General features: G+C 43.5%; 2 protein-coding genes across 2 annotated transcripts in view; one reads left to right on the plus strand and one right to left on the minus strand.

The window, feature by feature from the left end:
- Nucleotides 1-1,751: 1,751 nt before the first annotated feature.
- Nucleotides 1,752-24,449, minus strand: NUDT5 (nudix hydrolase 5). Its single transcript, XM_054016563.1, has 10 exons — nt 24,241-24,449; nt 15,735-15,831; nt 11,984-12,051; nt 8,957-9,009; nt 7,018-7,125; nt 6,369-6,464; nt 4,273-4,374; nt 4,042-4,050; nt 2,834-2,887; nt 1,752-2,106 (listed from the first exon to the last, which is right to left on the minus strand). Exons 1-10 carry the CDS (start codon nt 24,447-24,449, stop codon nt 1,997-1,999), a joined length of 906 nt encoding a protein of 301 aa, XP_053872538.1. The 3' UTR covers nt 1,752-1,996.
- Nucleotides 24,450-24,553: 104 nt separating this feature from the next.
- Nucleotides 24,554-25,878, plus strand: part of CDC123 (cell division cycle 123) — a 71,366-nt gene continuing 70,041 nt past the window's right edge. Inside the window, exons 1-2 of the mRNA XM_054016561.1 lie at nt 24,554-24,638; nt 25,513-25,584. Coding sequence (XP_053872536.1) covers nt 24,565-24,638; nt 25,513-25,584 — 146 coding nt within the window. The 5' untranslated portion in view covers nt 24,554-24,564. The remainder of the gene's footprint in view (nt 24,639-25,512; nt 25,585-25,878) is intronic.

Consider the following 25,878-nt stretch of genomic DNA (forward strand, 5'->3'; position numbering starts at 1 on the left):
AACAGGAAAATGGCAGTCAAGGATGAGAAGTTTTTTGGAGAAACTGAAAATAGGTACTGCCTCAGGTCTGGAAGTATGCTCTTATCCCTAGCTCCTAACCAATGGTCAGATGATACTGGGTGGATGAGTGAACAGACTGCACTTTTCGTGGGACTCCCTTTAACCAGTTTTGTAGAACAGGTAAGTACTAATTGAATTTTACACTACCTCTATGCACCTGTGTTATTTTATACAGAACATGGGGTCGAAAACATGCAGTAATATACAAAAAATGTGTATGAACAGAGTTGTTAGACATGTTTTGATATCACTATCCTCCATTTAGTTTCTTTTAATGTCTGCAGTGTTCCCCCCCATGCACATATTGCATAGTAGTAATAGACTTAAATCATAAGATAGCCAAAGCGTATGAATGTACAGATTCTCATTTAGTATGTTTGAAGATTGTTTTGGTGACATCATGTATGTCCATGGGTGGGATGTTGATACAAAATACATTTGGCAGTAACACCCACTGAACAAATGTTTACTCAGTTACAGTAGAAGGCACCCAAGCATAGGTTCAATGTGAATTTGGAACTGCAACTGGACTTACTTTCCTTCACCCTCACCGGCTAACCAACCGGTGCTGCTCTTGTGAAGATGGTAGGATACAGCACACCCAAAAGCACATCGAAAGAGTAGAATAACAGTAGCAGAGAAGAGTTGTTTATCAGGTGTAGCATTCCATGAGCTGAATCCTACCTTTGAACTGGGTTTGACTCACTATAGTATTAATTCCATGAGCTTTAGGAAAGAAAGATTGCATGAGTCTATAGCTTGATGTTCTGCCTCTAGAAAACTTGAAAGCTACGTCTATAAAAGCTCCGTCAGAGCTACAGTGGTGCAACTCGTCACACCAAAGCCACTCTCATGAAAGTTCAGTTACTTACTGACTGCTTATGCACTTCTGAGAAATGCTGATATAAATATCTCCCTCCCCCATCATTTATTTTAGGTAATTTACTAAATCCCTTTTTGTTATAGCATTGAAATGAGAAGTAGAGCACTGTGCATATTTAGCCTTAGACATTATATGGGTGGCACAGAAGAATTTCAACCAAGCATGATATTAAAAGAATCTAAATACTTTCCCCCCTCACTAAGGCTGAAGACCCATGAAATCTTACATGCTAAGCAACCATAGGATTTACAAAGTAGTAGTTTGGAATGGGGTCAATCCAATGCAGTTACCACTATGAAAAATGCCATGGAATCACCAGTGACCAGAAGAGATCAAGCCCTTTGTTCTTATATCTTCCTCAAAGATACCAGCTAAAGTTTTCAAGAGGGACTAGTGATTTTTGGGTACCCATCATGACACGTTTAAGGGACTGACAGTTTTGAAAACTTTGGCTGATATCTCTGATGAAGATATAAAAACCAAAAGGCTTGATTTCTTTTTGTGACAGGTGATTACAGGGCATTTTTCATAATGTTGTTAATGCCACTGGTCTGACCCCATTTCAAAGTGTATATACTTAGCAAAGCCAAGGCTTCAAGCTTTGTGGTGTATTCTGTGCAGCTAGGTTTAGTGTAGGTCAGTTTGGGAAGTTACCTCCCCTTACCTTAATCCAAGGGTGTTATACCAGGGAAGCAGCTCCACTTTAATGGTGGATTAAGTGACCCCTGTGTATAGTTTCAGCATAACTGAAGTGCTCAACACTAAAAGAATATTTTAAGAGGAAGGAGCAAGGAAAAGATGTGATCTCTTAACAGGCCATGATTTTTTATTCTTCTGCAAAGGATAAAATTCCATTCAGAGTTAGAGATTGAACAGTTAGAGAAAGGCTTTATATAGTACAAGTAGTTCAAGCAATCTTTCCTGGAACTATGATTGCTTAATACTGTGTGTAATCTACAGGACCTTTTATTGTCAGAAAACATACAGCTTCCAAGTCTATATTGACCATTTGACTCCATCCTGGCACTATTCAACGAGGGTACAGATGCAGCCTTAGAACTTCATAAAAGGCACTTGGAGGGGTTTTTGTGTTGCATGCTTCAGTGCCAATGCATAGGCGTAAACTCTGGCATCCACTAAAATATGGTCTTCTGCCACTAGCTCTGCAAAACACCCAAACCAACCAATAATAATGAATTCCAAACAGAAAGGCATGGACAGGACAGACATAACAGGGGCAGATGCAAGTTCATATTCATACTATGGGTAAGAAATTAAAAACAAACTTCTGAAGACTTCAGACAGAGGTTGACAAGTAGCATGAATGCGTGAAGTATCAGAACAAATCCAGGCCACGTTTAAAAATTTTTGGAGGCTTTGCCATATTTCTTTTATAACACATTAGTCCTTTAAAATCTTGTGACATGTTAGTCCCCTGGAGCATTATCACTAACTAATTTAGTAGTAATGAATTAAAAAAAGCATATGGACTGACTTGAAGCACACAGGATAAGCCTCGGGGTGGAAATGGGTAGCTACCCGATGTAGGAAGCTATCTGGAACAGGCATTGCATTGGTAATTGCTTCTAACAAGACTGCAGCTGGATAGATTGTGTTAATGAACATTCCTTTCTGGAAGACAAACCTCATTTTGAAGGTTCACCTGATACATGGCATGTTATATGCAAGTTTTCCAGATTACAGAATTAAGAAAGTAGATGGTTTTGGTTTTAAAAATGGTTATAAATCTCCCAGACTGAGAGATCTCCAGAGAAACTTGAATACAGGGGCTAAGAAGTGAGTTGATTTACAGTAAGTGTGAAGAAGCTAAGAAATTTTCAAAGCTTTTATTAACTGGCTTAATGTGCAAGAGAAAATAAGTGCTCTTACCTTCAATTCTCTGCAGTAGATCATTCTTTGGTAGTGAAACAACTTCCACAAATTCTAGCAAAAAAAAATAAATAGATAATTTGTGTATTTTACAAGGATTGTCTTTAATCTGTCAAGTCATATCTGATATAGAGTTCAGTTAATGTTGAGAGAAGTATATTTCATTCCCATCTTTTTATACTCGGATGGAAGGCAGACAAAGAACTGGATTCAGGTTCACCTTCAGCCAGAGACCATCATCACCCAGGCACACAGCCAAGCTCACCGATTAAGACACAAGCAAGATCAAAGGCGCCTTTGAAATGCAGTTTTGAGGCAGTAATTTGGGAAATAACTACAGAACTAGCTTGGAGAATGGTGACATATTAGGGACAGGAACCACTGTACTTCAAGGACAGACACTATTCTCCTTCCCCCAATTTCATAGAATCATAGAATACCAGAGTTGGAAGGGACCTCAGGAGGTCATTTAGTCCAACCCACTGCTCAAAGCAGGACCAATCACCAGACAGATTTTTGCCCCAGATCCCAAAATGGCCCCCTTAAGGATTGAACTCACAACCCTGGGTTTAATAGGCCAATGCTCAAACCACTGAGCTATCCCTCCCCCCTATTTGGTCCATCTGATCAGATATTTCACTGTTGAAATGTTAATGTAACCTGGGTCTGCATACCTGGTATGGTAAGAGACCACAAAGGTTTAACTTCACAGAGTGGAGGAAGAATGACAGACATCTGAGAACTGAGGGCTCATTCTTGACATGTTGCCTGCCACGCAAGGGCAGACATGCTTGAGGAATGCAAGATATTGCTTATTTGCCTATAACTACCCAAGCAGTTCCCCCTATTTGGATTTACAATTGTAGAGTTTCAGTCTAGGGGCCAGATCCACAGGCTTCAGTTACAGCTACACCAATTTACACCAGCTGAGGAACTGATCCTAGATAGGTCATGGAGACCATTTCAACTGAAACTTCCCCTCCTTAAACCAGGCTGTGGTACAATTGTTTGGGAATTTCAAGTCTGATCTAAAGAGCGCCGAAGTCAGTGGAGCCCATGCAGTGTGTCACCATCAGGACTGTGATCCTAATGATGTTGAGAAAATATCTCCTGACCACAGAGAAGAGCAGAGTGCAGGGTGACATCCGGTATAGCTGAAGCATACTTGCTGTGCTCCGAGCCACAGTGAAGTTAAGTGAGCAACATACCTCCTTCCTCTGTAAAGACAAGAAGAAAGAAAAGTGTTAACACAAAGAAAACTAAGTTTGGACACACATTGGAGCTTAGTGCCTGCTCCTGCTCTAACACCCACGAATGTCAGCGACATTACTAGAATCCTGTATTGCTGTTGCCTTCAACAGTTTCCAAGCATATTTAGAGAGGACAGTCCCTCTAATGAGATAGATAAAAATTAAATATTGTACATGTCCTGGACTCACCAGGCTTTTGCATGGGTCTTGTATTACAAGCATCATCTCCATTAATGGTGACTGTCACAATGTGCGTTGTGCAGTTTGTCAAACCAGGGTCCAAGCAAACAGCTACAAAGTAAAGGATGTTCATTATGAGAAAGAGACGATACTACTGGACATTTTAACACCATGACTTTCACCCAGATCTATTTGATACAATAAGAGAAAAGTATCAGAGGGGTAGCCGTGTTAGTCTGGATCTGTAAAAGCAGCAAAGAGTCCTGTGGCACCTTATAGACTAACAGACGTATTGGAGCATGAGCTTTCGTGGGTGAATACCCACTTCGTCAGATGCATGTCACCCACGAAAGCTCATGTTCCAATACGTCTGTTAGTCTATAACAGGGGTAGGCAACCTATGGCACACGTGCCAAAGGCAGCACGTGAGCTTATTTTCAGTGGCACTCACACTGCCCGGGTCCTGGCCACTGGTCTGAGGGGCTCTGCTTTTTAATTTAAATGAACTTATAGAAAGAGACCTTCTAAAAATGTTAAAATGTATTACTGGCACACGAAACCTTAAATTAGAGTGACTAAATGAAGACTGGCACACCACTTCTGAAAGGTTGCCGACCCCTGGTCTATAAGGTGCCACAGGACTCTTTGCTGCAATGAGAGAAAACTTATTCAGCAGGCAGCTTCACCAGCATGCATCACAAAACCAGGCAAAAAGTCTGGGTTAGTTATTTGTTCGTACAAGGCGAGCTGGGCAAAATGTTTTGGACAAAGTTTATTTGCCACAAAATGCAGTTTTGGTCAACCCAAAACGATTTGTGAGATTCACACGCAGTTTTGGCCATTCACAAAACAGCCAGAGGAGAAGGAGCTAGTAGTTGTGCTGCTGCATCCTGTTAGTCCAGTTGAGGCGTGCACTTGAAGTAGGAGACCTAGGTTCAAATCCCTGCTCTGGACAGACCCAAAATGATTTTTTTCAGTTGACTGAAAATTCCAAAAACTATTCAGATGTGCTTCAATCTGAACTGATTCTTCCCCCCCATCCCCCTCAGAACTGCCATTGAACCAAAAAACTAGTCATTCACCCAGCTCTACTTACAAGTGCTTCTTCCCACAATGGTCTCCTCTTCTAAATACACACAGATTCTTTTTCATATTTGTGTTAGTACCTACTGATTGCTTCTACTGCAGTGACAAACATTCTCCTCGTTCACTGTACGTCAAAGATTAAACTGCAGGCTCCTAGTCAAACTATACTAAGAGCCCAGTTTTGCCATCAGTTACATACACAACACTCCAGACTATGGAAATTGTGCAAAAGTAGAAGGGCAAAGTTCAATCTTAATAGCAACATGCTCGAATCCATAGTCCAGATTTCCCATTTCTTCCCTAGCATTTCCCCCTTTATAAAGGTTCTCCTTAAATCCCAGTTTTGCCTCTGCTCTGTGGCAGGCAGCACAAAATATTTAAATACAGATGCTGGCTGCAAAGGATTTGGGGACTTTGATGTCAGGCAGCACTTCCTTCTTCCCCATTTCTGCTAATCAGCTCTGAGAACCTGAGTTCTCCTTCCTTTGCACAGCTGAAATGAGGATGACTTGCACAGAGATTGCATGATGCAACTGCTATTCATTCAGGAGGTAGGTTCAAGAGAGCCACTTAAACCTATTGGAGAAGAAGTCAAATCAAGTCCAGGCATCTAGACCTTTTAATTACAAGATGCCAGACCTTTAAGTTACTGAACTTTTTGTACCAAGTACCAAATCTTGGCCCCATGAGCAGAGCATGAGTAAATGAGGATCTTCCTTAAGAGCAGAATCATTCCCCCACATGCCTCAGAGCAACAGTGAAGCTGTTTCTATAACCCTCTGTATTGAGTTTTATCCAGTGGATCCGCATCTGTCATAGACACACAGACTATGTCTATGGCTCCTTGGTGTTGTCCTGGGGCACTGCCATATGGTACTGTGGGAGTGCACACTCCCTCGCTGTGCCCTTCCCATCCTGAACAGCGGACCCATCGTAGATCCATTGAATTTAGGGCATTCTGTGACCATGAAGAGGGGCAGGATTGGCTCTGAGTCAGGTAGTCAAGAAACAACAAAGACCTGGAGAACATTCAACGATATCCCCTTTGTACCCCGTTTCTTCCTCCAACTCTCGCAAGGCAGCGCTTTCTGGGCTTTCATTTCCCTCAATGAGGCCTGCGGTGTAAACGTTACATTAAAAATAATAGTTAAAATTGAGCTCTTTTACAGCATTGTCCATCCTTAGATCTAAGGGAGCTTTACAATGGAAGGTAAAGTATCAGCAGCCCTATTTTACAGATGGGGTAACTGGCACTGGGAGGTCAAGAAGGTCAGTGTCACATCCAGGAACAGAACCCAGGACTCCTGCCTCCTATCCTCTAAATCATGCTGTCTCCCTCCAAAAGGAATTACAACTCTCACAATGAGAATGCCAATGCCAAGCTCAAAGGGTTTTCCCTCTTTTGGAAGTGGAAGATGGGAGGGAAAGGGGGAAAAAAAACTGGGTTGAACAGATTCTACAAATAAAATCTGACAGGGTGCTATTTCACATTTTTTTCCATTACTACATATCCCTCTCTCTCAACAGCCTGTATTCTAGTACAGAAACCACAACTGATCTTGGAATCTGAAAGACACAACACACTGAAATCTACAAGCCTCAGCAAGATGGACAGAGTAAACTACACATACATTCTGTGTATTTCATCTTCATATTTTTGTTACCTACCTGCAGGGAATTCCAAGCAATATCCTCCCATTGGAGGCCTGAATTGTTTCACTAGAACAATGCAGTCATAGTGGAGAGTTCTTTGTAACACAGGTATAACTGATACACCTGCCAGCATAAAGAAAAGAGCAACGAAAACACAACATGTGAGTAGTTCAAACATTGACACTTATGTATTGTGAGCACCCTCAACTTCCACTGACTTTGAAAAATAAAATTGCACTGAAAGAACTAAAGATGACTAATTTATTGCTCTCTGCTGGATGATCTCAACTCCATTTAAACCCTAATAACCATCAGGAACTCTGGGTCTGAAAGCAACAGCTCCAATCAGGTACCCTAGAGTCTTCCCTCTGCTACTACAATCTTAACAGTCTTCCCACTTGAATTTGGTCCCCCACACCCTTGTCCAAACAGGTTCCAAACCGGAAGCTGCAGATCCTTTGACTGCCCAGGACCATAACTGACTTCCCATTGGAAAAGTGATCAAATCAAATATTTGTTCAGACACTGATTTTCCCCAGACCACGGATCCATTTTCTGGCAATATTTTACTGTAAGGCCTAATCCTGCAACTCTTAGTCATGCAAGCAGTTCTTACTCTAGCCATCACAATGACATCAATGTGATTACAAAGGGTACTGATTTGTAAGTTCCTTGGGGCAGAGGCTCTACTCCTAAGCTACACTTGATCAACAGTACAGCACCATACATGCCGTATGGCACTATATATATAGAATCATAGAATATCAGGAGGTCATCTAGTCCAACCCCCTGCTCAAAGCAGGACCAAACCCCAACTAAATCATCCCAGCCAGGGCTTTGTCAAGCCTGACCTTAAAAACCTCTAAGGAAGGAGATTCCACCACCTCCCTAGGTAACCCATTCCAGTGCTTCACCACCCTCCGAGTGAAAAAGTTTTTCCTAATATCCAACCTAAACCTCCCTCACTGCAACTTGAGACCATTACTCCTTGTTCTGTCGTCGGTACCACAGAGAACAGTCTAGATCCATCCTCTTTGGAACCCCCTTTCGGGTAGTTGAAAGCAGCTATCAAATCCCCCCTCATTCTTCTCTTCTGCAGACTAAATAATCCCAGTTCCCTCAGCCTCTCCTCATAAGTCATGTGCCTCAGAGGCCCCTAATAATTTTTGTTGCCCTCTGCTGGACTCTTTCCAATTTTTCCACATCCTCCTTGTAGTGTGGGGCCCAAAACTGGACACAGTACTCTAGATGAGGCCTCACCAATGCCGAAGGATCATATCCCTCGATCTGCTGGCAATCCCCCTACTTATACAGCCCAAAATGCTGTTAGCTGCCTTGGCAACAAGGGCACACTGTTGACTCATACCCAGCTTCTTGTCCACTGCAACCCCTAGGTCCTTTTCTGCAGAACTGCTGCCTAGCCACTTGGTCCCTAGTCTATAGCAGTGCATGGGATTCTTCCATTCTAAGTGCAGGACTCTGCATTTGTCCTTGTTGAACCTCATCAGATTTTTTTTTTGGCCCAATCCTCTAATTTGTCTAGGTCCTTCTGTATCCTATCCTTACCCTCCAGCGTATCCACCACTCCTCCAGTTTAGTGTCATCTGCAAACTTGCTGAGGGTGCAGTCCACACCATCTTCTAAATCATTAATGAAGATATTGAACAAAACCAGCCCCAGGACCGACCCTTGGGCACTCCGCTTGATACCGGCTGCCAACTAGACATGGACCCATTGATCACTACCTGTTGAGCCCGACGATCTAGCCAGCTTTCTATCCACTTTATAGTCCATTTATCCAGCCCATACTTCTACATGATTTACACTATTCATTTTATTTTACTCCTATTCTCTGCACCTTTTTATTGTGTCAGTTGTCGCTATTTATGGAAGTAGACCACCTCATCATTATTAATATTAGAAGTTATGCACAAAAATGTAACTGTTGCCATACCATCAGCTGAACTGTCCTCTTTCTTGGTAGTACGCTTTACGGTTTCCCAAATTCTGTTGGGTAAGAAGAAGAGAAAGTGGATGTGTTAATCCTAAAAAAGGAAGTGTACTAAATATACCTGCTTTCCACACAAATAGCCAACTTGGAACTTTGCTACCTTCATTCAAAAGCAAAACATGCAAACATACAGTGAGAATGGTACTGATTAGCAACTGCCAAGAGGCAAGCCACTATACTAAGTGATTACTGTAAAGTATCCATAAGGTCTCAGTCTCAATTTTGTTTCACCTTTAGTTAGAGAGAGAGTCTTGCTAGCAAATGATTTTTGGTGGTTGCTTAGGACAATAAAAAAAAAGGAATCTTGATTCATCGCATGATTAATCACGCTGTCAATAATAGAATACCATTTATTTAGATGTTTTCTACATTTTCAAATATATTGATTTCAATTACAACAGAATACAGTGCTCACTTTATATTTATTTTTGATTACAAATATTTGCACTATAAAAAACATAAGAAATAGCATTAGGTGAATTGAAAAATACAAGTACTGTAGTGCAGTCTCTATCATGAAATTGAACTTAGAAATGCAGAATTATGTAAAAAGATAACTACATTCAAAAATAAAACAATGTAAAACTTTACAGCCTACAAGTCCACTGTGTCCCACTTCTTATTCAGCCAATCATTCAGACAAACAAGTTTGTTTACATTTGCAGGAGATAATGCTGCCCGCTTCTTATTTACAATGTCACCTGAAAATGAGAACAGGCATTTGCATGGCACCGTCATAACTGCCATCACAAGATATTTACATGCTAGATGTACTAAAGATTCGTATGTCCCTTCATGCTTCAACCACCGTTCCAGAGGTCCTGTGTCCATGCTAATAATGGGTTCTGCTCGATAATGATCCAAAGCAGTGCGGATCGACGCATGTTCATTTTCATCATCTGAGTCAGATGCCACCAGCAGAAGGTTGTTTTCTTGTTTGGGTTTTGTAATTTCCTAATTGGAATGTTGCTCTTTTAAGACTTCTAAAAGCATGCTTCACACTTCATCCCTCTCAGATTTTGGAAGGCACTTCAGAGTTTTAAACCTTGGGTTGCGTGCTGTAACTATCTTTAGAAATCTCACATGGGTTCCTTCTTTGCGTTTTGTCAAATCTGCAGTGAAAGTGTTCTTAAAACGAACATCATGTGCTGGGTCACCATCCAAGACTGATATAACATATAATATATGGCAGAATGCAGGTAAAACAGAACAGGAGACATACAATTCCCCCCAAGGAGTTGAGTCACAAATTTAATTAATGTATAATTTTTTTAATGAGCGTCATCAGCATGGAAGCATGTCCTCTAGAATTGTGGCCGAAGCACGAAGGGGCATACGAATGTTTAGTATATCTGGCACAAATACCTTGCAACGCTGGCTACAAAAGTGCCATGCAAATACCTGTTCTCACTTTCAGGTGACATTGTAAATAAGGAGCAGGCAGCATTATCTCCCCTAAATGTAAAGAAACTTGTTTGTCTTAGCGATTGGCTGAACAAAAAGTAGGACTGAGTGGACTTGTAAGCTCTAAATTTTACACCTTTTTATTATTTAGTGCAGTTATGTAACAACAACAAAAATCCTACATTTGTAAGTTGCACTTTCACGATAGAGTTTGCACTACAATACTTGAATGAGGTGAATTGAAAAATACTATTTCTTTTAATTTTTACAGTGAAAATATTTGTAATAAAAATAATATAAAGTGAGCACTGTACACTTTGTATTCAGTGTTGTAATTGAAATTAATATATTTGAAAATGTAGAAAAACATCCAAAAATATTTAATAAATTTCAATTGGTATTCTATCATTTAACAGTGCAATTAAAACTACAATTAATCGTGATTTTTTGAGTTAATCACATGAGTTAACTGCGATTGACAGCCCTCATAATATTTCGTTCTTATATAGCATTTTGCATCTATGGATCTCAAAGCACTTTACAAAGGAAGACAAGTATCATTATCCCCATTTTACAGATGGGGAAACTGAAGCACAGAGGTGAAATTAAGTCAGCAGGTCAATGTATTTAGAATAGTTATTTTGAAGAGCTGCAACATAAAATAGAAGGGACAGGTTTTATAGGCTGGCTAATTTTGCCCGGAAAAAACAATAAGCAAATACTTACATTCCGTCTGCCTCATGCATAACAATCATTACGTGAAAATAAAAGCAGATTACTCTGAAAGCTCCTAGCTCAGTTACCCATTCCTGTTAGTAACTGGAAGTCAAAAAATGACACAGCCTCTCTTGCAAATCAAAAGTAAGTGATAGGACTGACACAAAAAATAAACCTTTCACACAGGCCTCAATCACTGCCACTTCTTGAGGCTACTCTTAAAGGGGAAGGAGACTTTAGAGAGAGCAATCAGAAAGGACCTCAATGCTCTAGGAAGAAGGAAAATAAGGTAGCACTGTCATTTCCAGTCATCATGACTAATTAAAAAGATAAATCTGACACATGAAGAGAATTAGACAGGCCCAAGAATATGAATGAGAGGGTAAGAAACAGGTAAGACCACCCCTACTCCAAACAATAGCATCCCAACAGTATGCAAGACCCTGCACAGTCTCAGACATCATGCCATCAACAGGGGAAAGGGAGTTCTTTGGGAAGGACCAGAAAAACCAAAGGGAGCTCTTGATAATCATCTGTTTGCATGTTAAAACCTTGCAGCATTAGGTCTGCACAGCATCTTTGCAAATGACTGGAACCGCAAGAAAAACACATGGACCAAATCCAAGGTATTAAGCTACAGGACAAAGTATATCTGCTAACACATATTCCAACAACAAAAAAGGTCAAATTCTTCCTCAGAATAACTGCATTAATGTCAAAGGGGTAATCTAGCCTAGTATGTCAAGTAATTGGTTTATAGATGCTCACATTCTATAGCCTTTGGCTGGTTCAGACAGAGAAACTGGGAAGAACTACAAGAATTTTAAAATGTCTCAGCAAGGAAATTACCTGGTTTTACCTGAGGGATCAACATAGGTCGTCTGTTCAAGCTTCACCCATTTTCTTTCTGCGATTGCCTAACAAAGAATAATAAATTAAACAAGTTGGGGCATTGTCCCCATGGAAATTTGCTGGGCAATTTTGTTGTTGTTTTGGAAAGACAAGCTGCAAATCCAGTGTGTGTGGGAAGCTGTAATACTAGCGTGTAAATGCATGCACTGAGGAGTTCTTGAAATAGGAATTGAAAATAACTCATGTGATGTATGTACAGCTAGGCTGGGATTTTCAAAGGAGTTTCAATGAAATTTGGTGGGATTTGGGTGCCCAACTCCTTTGGGCTGCTTTGAAAGTCTCAGCCCTAATCTTTAAAATAAAACAGGAAGGCAATGCCTTGCCCCTAGCAGGGGGCTGGTTTCAGCTGTGTGAAAAAGGGGTATGGAGAATTTGCCTATATGGGCTTTAGCCATGATGGGGGTTGTGACTGCCCGGTTATCTGAGATCTGGGAGTCAGGAGAATTGGTTCTATTCCCAACTCTGCCACTGACTCACTTTGGGACTGTCACCATTCTCCCCATCTGTAACATAAGGATAGTGATTCTTACCTGATTTGAAGGTCTTTGGAGCTCTACCAATGAAAAGCTCTATGCGTTATCATTACTATCAACTCCATGGCCACCCAGATGCCTGTGCGCTTTTTGGCTGAGCAGAGGTATTTTTAAACTTCCCTCCACCTAGTGTTTTGCCCATTCGTGTGTGGTCCCTTGAGGAGAGGTGGAACTAGATGTTAGTTTTGCTGTTTCTCTCATTTATTATGGCTTGCACTGTAAGGGTGGAGTAGTCTTTGCTAATTAAATGGCTGCTGGGAGGGCAGACAGAAGACTTGTTTCTAACATCCTGCACAGGACTAGGAGACTAGGAGGCTTGGGGATAGGTTACATCAGCAGGGTGATGCAGTGTAGTCTCAGGTGGCTAATACATCAAATTTCTGTAGTGTAGACCAGGCCTGGGAGTATATGGGACATCTGGCCACAAAGGTCATGAAATTGGAGAAACTCCTGCTAGAAAGAGAAAAAGAATACAGCCCAAAAAAACAACAGCAACATCTAGAGCATGTGAAGAGAGAAAAACAAGCACAGAATGAAGAGACAGAGACTGAGCCACCAGTAATCTAAGAATTCAGTAACTGACTATGGAAATGGATCATCTCACTTCATCCCTAACACCAATTCTAAGTGCATCTTACAGCATTCTACTTGTCCACTTGCCTGGGACAAGTCAGTTATTTTGAGGGGCAAACGAAATGTCAACCGCTTTTCCATCACCATGGTAAAGGTGGCCAAGTAGATTTTGTGCCTGGAAATTTACATGGTTATTTTGCAAGGTTGTCCTAAGTTATCCTTGAATTACAGGAAGACAGAAATACTTTCCAAGGGCTTTTGGATGATCTGTGGTCACAACAGTGTAGCAGGAATGGAGAAGGTGAAGTTTCTAATTCCTTTGCCAAGGTGTAACATGTAGGAAGCATTCAGACTTATATAAGGCTGGATTGCAAGCACCCAGGTATATTTTATTGCTTTGAATTAACTCCTAAGGCATACAGGGAATAAACTGCATGAGACCCAAAATAGGAAGAGATGAAAATCATGTTGCAGTTGCAGCCCAAACCAAGGGAATTATATATTAAAAAAAAAAAAAAACCCAAGATTTCTGCGCCTTTGAGTTAATGGGGATTGAACAATTATTTTTAAACTTTGCAGACGATATAAAGGCCTGGATTACTGATTGTGGCCCAACAATGTTGCATAGGCAGCAAACCCGGCAAATCATTACCCCAGTATCTATCTCGGCATTGTTAAATAGCAAAGGGGAGAATGGCGGAAGTCAGAACCATATCAGTCAGCTCCAAGAAAGCGTGAGGGAGGAAGAAATGACTAAATTTACCAGGAATTGGACCACATCCAAACCTGAGAAAGGAGGCGGCAAAAGGGAATGCCATGTATGTAGTAAAACAGGATACCTGTCATAAGAATGTTTGGTATACCAACAGAGGCCAAAAGCTGCAATTAAGAGGCAATCCAGTGTAATAGTTAACAGGGTATAGGTCATCCAGCACCTCCTGTGAGTGGTTGTTATTTAAATGCTCCAGAATCCACCCCAAAGCCCAGGTGAATTACATGCTACTGGAGAACTACAAAGCCCTCAGTGTTACCTAGAAAGAAAAAAGAATCTTTGCTGTCACATGCCTGGTTGGACGCATGGTCAAACTCCGTGCCAGCTGATAGAGAGAGAAAGCTTTACGCTGTGAGAGACAAATCCTTTGCTTAGACCTTAGCTAACGACGCTTCACATAACGTTCAGCTAAGCATGTTCAGTTTGAATCACCTTCTATTTGTGACTTCTCTCTATTGCGGTTATATGCCAATAAAATCTGCTCCTCTCCAACATAACCTGACTGCAGAAACAGTTAGAGGGCACAACCAGCAGGTGCCTTAGAGAGAAACTCTACTCCAATGTTAGGTGACTCAGAATCAGAAATACACAATTGCTTTAGTAAAAGGTCATGGGCAGAGGGGCTGTGACTTCTATTCTCAAACAATGCCACAAGAAGTCTGGTGAAAACCAGCATGGCACAGGGAAACACAAATGACCTGAAATATACTAGAGCTGGCTACAACCTGCTACCACTATTTGGAGGGTGCAAAAGACAAAGCAGAAGAAGAATAATTTAGAATAGCAAAAGGGATTGAGGAGTAATAGGCTGAAATTAAAGTAGCCTGAAAAGGCTTGTGCCCAGTTTTGCTTCATTGAAAAATTAAAACCTCTGAAATGTTCAAGTTTTCCTACTTGCTTATTTACGAAAGAAATTTGGGTCTTTTCTGCCATGGAAAACTATAGTGACTGGAGATCTAATGAAATTATGACACCAAAAGCATCAAGAGAATGAAAGCTGACCAACTGAAAGGGGAAGAGATTTTTAATACGACAGTTTAAAAGTCCTTTTTTAAACAACCATTTAACTCCAAAGGCTAACAAACACTTTAGAGAAAGGATTTCATTGTTTAAAGACTCAATACTCCTGCAGCTTCAGTTAAGGTGCACAAGCTCAGAGTAAACGTCCACAATACTCCCAGGACACCACCTCTATAACCAGAGAGGACTAGATCTGATATTTCCAATACTGCTAAGATAGGAACAAGAACAAACTGTTGAAAAAAAAAAAACTAAAAAACAAAAACTTTTCAGGTGCCCTTTATATACCATAAAGCAGCAAAAAAAAGGGCGCACACACAATTTTTAAAAATCCTTTGCAGGTCATCTTTAAGGAAAGGAAAATGTAGGCTGAATATCAGAAAGCAGTGAATTCAGTTACAGTGGAATGATCTCTCCAGGGAAGTGGTGAAAGTCCCATTATTTCAGACATTCAAAACTACCCTGAACAGCCTAGGAAGTATTGTCGGGAACAACTGTGCCTGGGGAGGGCGGGTCTGAGGGAGAGGGGAGATGCACTAGATAACCTTTGTGTAATTTCTATGATTGTTTTAAGGTGAAAGTTCCTCATCTTTCATCTGCATGTCACCTACTTCGACTGTAATGACTTCAGGACAAAAGCCCTATCTTCATACATCTACCACGCTACATAGCGTAAGGTTCTCTCACTCTGCACAGATGTAATATTTTCCAACATTCAATAGCAGCCTTAAATAAACGTTAAAATTAGTTAATAAAAAATATAAACATGACAAAAATAAATGCTTTATACCTCTTCTTTAAGGATGGATGGTCTGGTAGATTTCAGAATCTCTGTGGTTGTGTTGTTTTCCATTTTCAGGGATGTCTCCTGCACAAAGTCCACACTACTACAAAACAGAGAATTAATATTTACCTTCAGAGTAAAGTCAAACCATTCATCCATGCATTCTGAATTAACAAATCATTCTCCTAAACACGCTTCATTAACACTTAAGGTCACACACTCATCAGCTTGCAAACATCATAGATGCTGCTAAGACATATGGGGGTAGATCTTCAGAGGATATAAATTCTCATGGCTTCACTGACTGCAAAAGAGCTAGTGCAATTTGCACCAGCTGAGGAGCTGCCCCACGGTATTTATAGGCCATGCATGGCAGGGTGCACGACTAGGGTTGCCCATTTTAAGTCACAGTGCTACTTTGCTCTCAATGGAATCTTAGCTCAATACACTATTGCCACAGCATGCGAACTGGCCTAGAGGACAAAGCATGACACAGGTCAGGTTAAGGAATTAACCCCAAATATCAAAGGGAATTCAGAGTGAAAACCACCACTGCTGAGAATGAGGAATCTCAGCAATTAGACTAGGGAAAAAAAAAAAAAATCATTTAGGTCATTCAGTCCCTTTCCCACTCAAGAGGCACTGCAGGATTATCCATTTTCCAATGAATTTGTCCTGTCTAATTCTAAAGCAGAAGACATGCCAGGCAGCACAATGATGCAGAGCTGTGCATTTTTACCACTAAAATCTTGGGTTCAAGTCAGTGAAATGGTTGGTGCTTTGTCTACATCACAAAACTATTATATAGGTTTAGTACAGAAGCTGCTCTTCAAAGGAAGCCCAGGGTTACTACTGAAATGAGATAACAGACAGGATAAAGCAGAAGGGGAGGAAAAAACCCACTGGAGAACAATCCAGCATTGGCAATGAGGTGGAAGAAATGACCTAATAGCTTTTTATTTACTGTTTATGAGCCTACACCAACTCTCAGCGAAGCCAATAGGAGTCTTTCCCCCAACTTTAGGATGTGCTGGATAATGATCATGAGAAATGACCAACGGGTGGGGAAACTTGCACAGTACTTGCTTGCTGTACATCTGACTTTAGCTTGTTCTTTCACAAAATCCATTCTATATTTTTAAAGTACTGGACATGTGCTTATCTCAGCTTTCTTGGGTATATGCACGGTGGCACATCTCCCCTAGCACCGTCCTATGAAGACAAGGCATGTTACATATTCTGGAGGACGCTATACAATACTACTACAGAAACACAACTAATTTATTATAGGCCCAAATCTACAATCCATACTCAGGCCAGAGAGACTCATAGGTGTTATGGGGTCTGTGATGGAGTTTTCATGCCACACCTCACCTGAAAGGGTTAAGGTTGCTAGGAAGGGGCTAATTAACATACCAGGCTGCACTTGGGGAAGGATTAGACTGGATAGGCAAGCCCTAACAGAAGATGAAGCTCAGCTGAGCAGGTATAGGCGGGCCTGTACAAAGCCAGCAAGCTGAGAACAGAAGTGGGCTGTAGTTGACAGTCTTTCCCTGAGAATTAGGCACTTGAATTGAACCCCAGAGAACACCGAGAAAGAGAAGGGAAGTAGGAAAGAGCAGAGGGAAATAGCAATGGGATCTTAGCATAAGCAGACCATGAGACAGAGGATTGCTGTGCTGGAACCTGGAGTAGTGGGTGGGCCTGGGTTCCCCTATCACCCACTGGGATAGTGGCATAGTCTTAGATTAGAGGATGGCCTAGAAAGGCAGCTGGACAGTTGGTCGGGAGAGACTTTAGGGGTGGACCCTATAGTGAGGTGGTTGGAGGGCTGTGTTACAAACAGAAGTTGCATAGAATCCCATAGAGCAAGTGGGGCTGTTGTGAGGGTGGGATGATGGAAGAGGGCATCAGAGCTGGAGGGAGCCAATCCCCAGAGTAGCCAGGAGGAGGCACCATCGTAGCAGTGAGTGTATCCCATGACAGAGTCCTTGCCAGCTTAATGACTGCAGGATGAAGCCAAAGCATCTTTCACAAAGAAGACTCAGACTTTAAAGTTATTGTTAAGTTAGACCTGCAACAAAGAGATACAAGGAAACTTTGTCACATATGTTCTATAATAAACTAAGCTTGAATGGTTAGTAATAGCAGAATCCAAAATAGACAGAAAATGCCTCCTATTTCACAACCATTTCAGAAAGAGACAATGATAGAGATTAGACATACGCAGTGTTGCTGTAACCATGTCTGTCCCAGGATATTATAGAGACAAGGTAGGTGAAGTGTAATATCTTTTACTGGACCAACTTCTCTTGGTGAAAGAGACAAGTTTTGAGCTTACACCAAGGTTTTCTTCAGGTCAGTATCTCTGCTTCAGCAGTTTTGATATTTTCCACTAGTTGGTGCAATAACTCTGAGTGACATTTAGACAAGGTTTTTGAAAGAAGTGTCAGATTTCCACATTCTGCAGATGGCATGGAATCAGGACTTTCAGGTGTCAAAACACTGAAATATAATTTGGCTCATTGAGGGTTATGATTCATACGTTGTCATAATTTGAGAGCAGCAACACAGTTAAAGATTAATAAACAAAATTAACTGCAATGGAAAATAAGCTGGTCTAAAGCTGCATTGTATTTGTGCATCAGATCTATGGACACACATCATACCAAAGCCCTGGAACAGGATGTTCTCTTGTACTATCACCTACAACAATGTGTAGTCCTGTATCACGATTAGATGAACGCCATTAATGTAATGCTTTATGGCTACCAGTGCAATTTTAAAATCCTGATTTCAGTTAAAAAAAATCATCAAAATTGTGAATTCCGGTTTCGCTTGCATTCTCAGCCTAACAGCTGATACGTACTTGTAAACGTGGGCAGAAACTTAGGTCCACCTAGTCCTGTCCACTTGCCTCTTAGGGCTAGTAATATAGGACACTAAATTTGTCACACTATCTGCTCCACTCACCTCTCCTGGGGCTCAATTCAGACCTGCTTACCTGAGGAGTGAGTTTGGTCTCACTGTTAATTCTACATTCCGATCAGACCTCTCTTTAAGGTAACCTCCTAGTCCCGTCCCGTCCCGTCCCCCCCCCCACACACACACACCCAAATCAGTTTTTAAACTTATCCTTGAAGCAATTCAGAAATGAGCCAACTAAAGCCTACAAATCAGCTTAGAGGTTAGCCCTGCTGCAAGAACATTACAATAAGCTATCCAAGATGTAATAAAACATGGATAAGCTTCCCTAAATCAGTCTTCAGAAGGCATGATCTGATCCCAGCTATGTTTCCCAATTGATAGCAACCAGATTTAGCAGCAGCTTGAGTATGCTGTTCAGAAACAAGTTCAGGACTAAACTAAATATCCAGGTTTCTTCCCACTCTAGGATGTCTTTCAAAAAATGCTCTCAGGGGATACTGTCAAGTAGTTTAAGTACAAAATTTTTCCTACAGCACCTTGATGTGTATATTTGCAATGATTTGTCCTCCAGATTCTAAATAATCTTTTAAATCCACTGATCTGCCACCAATAGCCACTGCATTTGCATTGCACAAATGCCTATGGATTTGCTGCTAGAAGCAGCTAGCAGCCCAAGTCCAGCTTCCTTTGTTGAACTGTGCCAACATCACTAATGAGGCTAAGGGCTTGTCTACACTTAGCCCTGGTCTACACTGGGGGTGGGGGAGGAGAATCGATTTAAGTTATGCAACTTCAGCTATGTGAATAACGTAGCAGAAGTCGACGTACTTAGATCGACTTACCGTGGTACCTTCATGCGGTGAGTCTGCTTTCGCCTCTTGCCGAGCTGGAGTACAGGAGTCGACGGGCGAGCGCTCAGGAGTCGATTTATCGCATCTAGACTAGACGCGATAAATCGATCCCCGCTGGATCAATCACTGCCCGCCGATCCGGCGGGTAGTGAAGACATACCCTTAGTGTTGCAGCTGCGCTGCTGTAGCACTTAGTGAAGACGCTACCTATGCTGACGGGAACGCTTCTGTCAGCGTAGGAACTTCACTTTCCCAAGAGCAGCAGCTATGTCAATGAGTGACATAGCACTGTCTACACTAGGGGTTAGGTCAGTATAACTACGTTGTTCAGGAGCGTGGAAAATCCATGCCCCTGAGTGACATAGTTATACCAACACAAGTTGGTACTGTAGAGTGTAGACCAAGCCTAAAAAAAACACTAAAGAAAGCAAATAGTGCACTAACTTGAGCACTGAGAAAGAACATGAAAATAACAGCCAAAAGGAAAAGAAATCAATGGTTGCCAAGTATCAGGATGACAATGTTACATTTCTGCTCTAATGTTTATTAGCACTGATGGCCTACTGAGCACTGTACAGGATATCGAGGAATAAATGGTCCTTGCCTCATTGGGGTTATGTTCTAAATGGAGAGAAAGAAAAACTGCTTTAGATAGCCAGAGGATGGTTATCAAAACATTGCAATTATTATTACAAAGTCTGTTTCAGTTAATGGACAGGTGAGGATTTAGGTGAGTTAGCCCAATTTAGAAGAATCTGAATTAAGGGAGTATAATAATTTTGTGCACCTTCTGCAAGGCTAGTTCTGAGTGCAAAGGGCTACAGCGTAAAAGGCATGAAGAGAGACACAAAAGGGGAGAACAACGAGGAGTACTTGTGGCACCTTAGAGACTAACAGATTTATTTGGGCATAAGCTTTTGTGGACTAAAACCCACTTCATCAGATGCATGGAGTAGAAAATACAGTCGGAAGCTATATATACACAGAGTACATGAAAAGATGGGGGTTGCCTTACCAATTCTAACAGGACAATTCAATTAAAGTGGGCTATAAGCAGGAGGAAAAATCACTTTTGTAGTGGTAATCAGGGTGGCCTATTTCAAACAGTTGACAAGAAGGTGAGAGTAACAGTAGGAGGAAAAATTAGGATGGGAAAATAGTTTTTAGTTTGTGTAATGACCCATCCACTCCTAATTTGACACTATCAAATTAGGCCTGAATAAAGACTGGGAGTGGATGGGTCATTACACAACTTGTCAACTGTTTGAAATGGGCCACCCACCCACACCGCCGGGGGAAGAGCATATGGCTCTGTCCCAGGGAGGACACTGGCAGCTGGTTACTTCTCCACCCCTGCCCCCAACCCATCCACCATGGTAATGGAAAACTGATATGATGTCCTGGCAATGAGGAATCATCCCCAAAGGAGGAGGAGAAGCCATGTACCTCCTGCACCCCGTTATGCCACCCCATCCCTACTGCCCCATCCCCCCAGACTCTGCCCCATTTCCCCTGCCCCCCTTATGCCATCCCTGTCCCTACTGACCCATTCCCCCTGTAACATTGCCCCATTGCTCCTGCCCCCCGTTATGCCACGTCCATTCCTACTGTTACCCGTCAGGTCTGTGTTCTTGGGAAACCAGGGTGTAGTACCCAGCGTGCCTGACTCACAAAAGACCTCCCCCCCCAAGCCTCTGCTTGAATCAAAATTGATCAGAAGACAGACTTACAAAAAGCAATGAAAAGGCAGGGAGAGAGACACCTAAACCCCTGGGATAAGGATGACAGGATTAAGGAAACTCCCCTAGCCTCATTTGCATCGGAGATGGGACAAGGAGGCATCTACATTAGCATACAGAATGGGGAACAGAGATTCCAAGGCAAGAACTGCAAGGAACTATGGGAACAGAGAAGCAGAGAAGTACTACATCATGGGGAATCTCTGCTCCAGATGTTAAAGAACCTACACCTGCACACACCCAGCTCATTAATTATCAGACTAATTCTAGTAATAAATCCTTTATGGGTATCCAAAATAGTGAAGCTCCCTAATTGCGTTGTGAGCTCCCGCCAAGAAACACCGCCCAAAGCCAGGAATGATCAGTTCCTATTGTCTAGCCTGAACAAAACAACTTTGGTATTCTCCCTTGAGCCACCAGTTTGCACAAACAAAGCTAGTGTTCTCCCTTGAACCATTACTGTTTCTCTACAAAAAAACCTTACCCATGCTCAAGTAAGTGTTCTGATGCCTGGATCCAAAATCTGCATCGGTTCCATTAGGATTTCATCTTCTCCAAACTGATCATGCTAGGGGCTCTGCCTGTCTCCAGCACTCTGGACCCTCAGCTACCACCACCACCTGGGACCCGTCCCCCATCAATTCAAGCTTCATGGAGTGGTGAGAACCCAGCTCACTCTCTCTGAGTATAGCCTTCTGACCCTGACTTGTGTGATCAGTTATAGTTTTCTAAACCTGACTTCTATAATCAAGTTTAAGTTGGATTTAATACGATAACTGTTTTGTTTGTTTGGCTCCCCTATGGTTATTAACTGGCAATAAATAACTTTCATTATTAAGCTGGTTGCTTCTCTATCCCCCCGCCCCTTGTGAGTGTTTTTTGGTTTCCTCATTCGTTCTGCAGCAATGCTCCTCCTACCTAAGCTAAAAGATCCCTGCAGTGCCCAAAAATCCTATGTGGTTTGCTCATCAAGCCGATTACTACCAGAACAACTGTAACGTGAAAGTGGGGATAGTGCTGAACCTGGAACATATGAGGGTGGCAGCTTTGAAGTGCTGCTCAACCCAGTCTGCTGAGTCCAGGGGCATATGAGGGTGGCAGATTGAAAGTGCTGCTCGACCCAGCCTGCTCAGGCGTACTTTATTCTGATGCGGTGCCCATGGCACACAAGGGTGATCGCTTGGAAGTGCTGTTCAACACAGTCTGCTGAATCCAAAGGCCTATGAGGGTGACAGCTTGGAAATGCTGCTCGACCCAGCCTACTGAGTCCAGGGACATATAAGGGGTCAACGTGGGAGTGCTGATTAACCCGGTCCTCTCAGACACACTCTGTTAATGTATAAAAACAACAAGGAGTCTGGTGGCACCTTAAAGACTAACAGATTTATTTGGGCATAAGCATAGTTATGCATCTGAAGAAGTGAGGTTTTTACCCACGAAAGCTTATGCCCAAATAAATCTGTTAGTCTTTAAGGTGCCACCAGACTCCTTGTTGTTTTTGTAGATACAGACTAACACGGCTACCCCCGATACTCTGTTAATGTATGTGTGTGTGTCGATTCTGGGGCTAGGACAGGAGTGGCCATCCTCAGCCTGAGAAGTAGCTAGAATTTACCAATGTACATTGCCAAAGAGCCACAGTAATACATCAGCAGCCTCCCATCAACTCCCTGCCACTGCTCCCAGCGCCTCCCACCTATAGCTTTAGCTCCAGATCGGTGCCTATACAAGGAGCCACATTTTAAGTTCTGAAGAGCCACATGTGACGCCGGAGCCACAGGTTGGCCACCCCTGGGCTAGAAGAACCCAGCCCTGGAGAACTTAGGCCCTGCAGGATAGCTCCACTGGGAGGGAACTTGCAGGAGAAGTAGAGCTCCATATGAAAACACAAGTAGTACATTGATAGAAATACAGAACACCCTCCCTTTCCAAGAAGAGTAAACTTAATAAATGAGCATACCCCAAAGTAACAGGCAAAGCTGTAAAAAGCAACAGAGACAAAGCTGGTAACACTACTGCCCCATTCGCCCCGTGACATCACCCCATTTCCCCTGCCCCCGTTATGCCACCTGTCCCTACTGCCCCATTCCCCCCATAACACCACCCTATTCCCCCCGCCCCTCACTATGCCCCATCCCTACTACCCCATTACCCCTGCCCACGTTATGCCACCTGTCCCTACTGCCCCATTCCCCCCATAACACCACCCTATTCCCCCTGCCCCCTACTATGCCCCATCCCTACTCCCCATTGCCCCTGCCCATGTTATGCAACCCGCATCCCTACTGCCCCATTCCCCGTGACACCGCCCCATTTCCCCTGCCCCCCATTATACTAACCCCATCCCTACCGCCCCATTCCACCCCGACACCACCCCATTCCCCCTGCCCCCATCCCTACTGCCCCATTCCCCGTGACACCGCCCCATTTCCCCTGCCCCCCATTATACTAACCCCATCCCTACCGCCCCATTCCACCCCGACACCACCCCATTCCCCCTGCCCCCATCCCTACTGCCCCATTCCACATGACACCGCCCCATTTCTCCTGCCCCCCATTATACTAACCCCATCCCTACCGCCCCATTCCACCCCAACACCACCCCATTCCCCCTGCCCCCCATTATACTAACCCCGTCCCTACCGCCCCATTCCACCCCGACACCACCCCATTCCCCCTGCCCCCCATTATACTAACCCCGTCCCTACCGCCCCATTCCACCCCGACACCACCCCATTCCCCCTGCCCCCCATTATACTAACCCCGTCCCTACCGCCCCATTCCACCCCGACACCACCCCATTCCCCCTGCCCCTTCTATGCCCCCCATCCCTACTGCCCCATTCCACGTGACACCGCCCCATTTCTCCTGCTCCTTGCTATGCCACCCCCGTCCCTACTGCCCCCGTGACACCTCCTCCATTCCCTGCAGCCCCATTGCCCCCCATGACGCCACCCCCGTCTCCTGCCGCCCTATCCCGAGCCCGAGCTGCACCCGCTCTCCACACGGCGTGGCCCCGCCCTCCAGCCGCCTCTGACCGTTACCCTCTGCGCGGTGACTGGCTGGCCGGGACCCTCGCCAGCTGCTCCTCCGCGCTCACTGCCCGCTCCCAGCCTCGCGCAGGGATCGCTTAACCCCCAACCTTCCACCCTCGCCGATTTCCCTTCCGGGTCTCGGCTGCCGCTCCTTCCGCCCCTGTGCATCGGCTGGCACCTCCCGCCGGGTCCCCTGTCTGGTACAGCGGGAGCGAGTTCCGGGCGGCTCCGCTGGGCCTGGGCGGAGGGTTCCGGGCGCTGGAGCGGACTCGGAGCAGCGACGATGAAGAAGGAGCAGGTTGTGCACTGCCAGTTCTCGGCGTGGTACCCGCGCTTCCGGGCCCTCACCATCCGCAGGTGGGAGTGGAGCGGGCGTGGGGGCAGGGCCTGGAGGGGCTGGGCCGGGGGAGGGGGTGTGGGGGCAGGGCCTGGAGGGGCTGGGCCGGGGGAGCGGGCGTGGGGGCAGGGCCTGGAGGGGCTGGGCCGGGGGAGCGGGCGTGGGGGCAGGGCATGGAGGGGCTGGTGGGGAGCAGGATATGGAAGAGCTGGGCTGAGGGTGAGAACATGCAGAAGCTGGTGTGGGGGCAGGGCACGGAGGAGCTGGGCTGGATGGGGAGGGCATGTGCACAAGGATGGCTATTCTGGGTTAGACCAATGGTCCATCTAGCCCAGTATCCTGTCTTCTGACAGTGGTTGCTAGTGTCCAATGTTTCAAAGGAAATGAACAGGACAGGGCAATGTATCCAATGATCCATCCCCTGTCCTCCAGTTCTAGCATCTGGCAGTTGGAGGGTTAGGAACACCTATTGAGAGACTGGTATGAGAAGAGTGCATGGGGGCTGCGGTGAGAGTGTAGGGGAGAGCATTGAGGGCTGGGGAGGGTGTGGAGGCAGGGCATGGAGCTTACACTTTTTCATGGTTGAGGAATACAGTTACAAAATGAATTGCATAGCAAATGTTTCATTTAAAGAAACCCTTTGTGCACTTTTATTCTCTTTATTCTCCTCTTTGCCCCCCCCCCCCCCAAGAAAAAGTGTTTTTGTGTGTTGGTTTGATTTTGGGAGGGGGGGGGAGCATAAGATTGGGATAGAACACAACAACTGTGTTCATGTCCGTGTGTTTCTGTGTGTGTTTCTTCCACAGAATTAAAGGGACATGGAATGTTGTTGGGATTTTTTATTTTCTTTAGCCTTAATTGTTCTAATAATTTTTCTGCCTTTTGTTTGTTCAGTGCTATACTTCCACTGCCACAGAATGTGAAGGATTATTTGCTGGATGATGGAACTCTGGTAGTTTCAGGAAGGTAAAAATAAGTATTTTTCAAATATTAAATTTTGTCTCCCTATACGTAGTTCATCTGCATATATTTGATAATATAGGGTGGATGAAAATCAATTAAATACAGGTTTATTTTTTTAATAAACCCTTTTAAAATTAAATTTGAAAAAATGCCAACCTATATTCAGACCTAAATTTATTATATAATCTGTTAAAATCATTTAAATTAAGTAGTACTTGTTTGCTGTTACTTTTTAAAGAAAGTCAGACCTCTGCACCAGTGGAAGTTACTGGTTAAGCACCTGGAACTAGAGTTGGA

The sequence above is a fragment of the Malaclemys terrapin genome, chromosome 1, assembly GCF_027887155.1.
Source record: "Malaclemys terrapin pileata isolate rMalTer1 chromosome 1, rMalTer1.hap1, whole genome shotgun sequence".
In the NCBI taxonomy this organism is placed as follows: domain Eukaryota; kingdom Metazoa; phylum Chordata; order Testudines; family Emydidae; genus Malaclemys; species Malaclemys terrapin.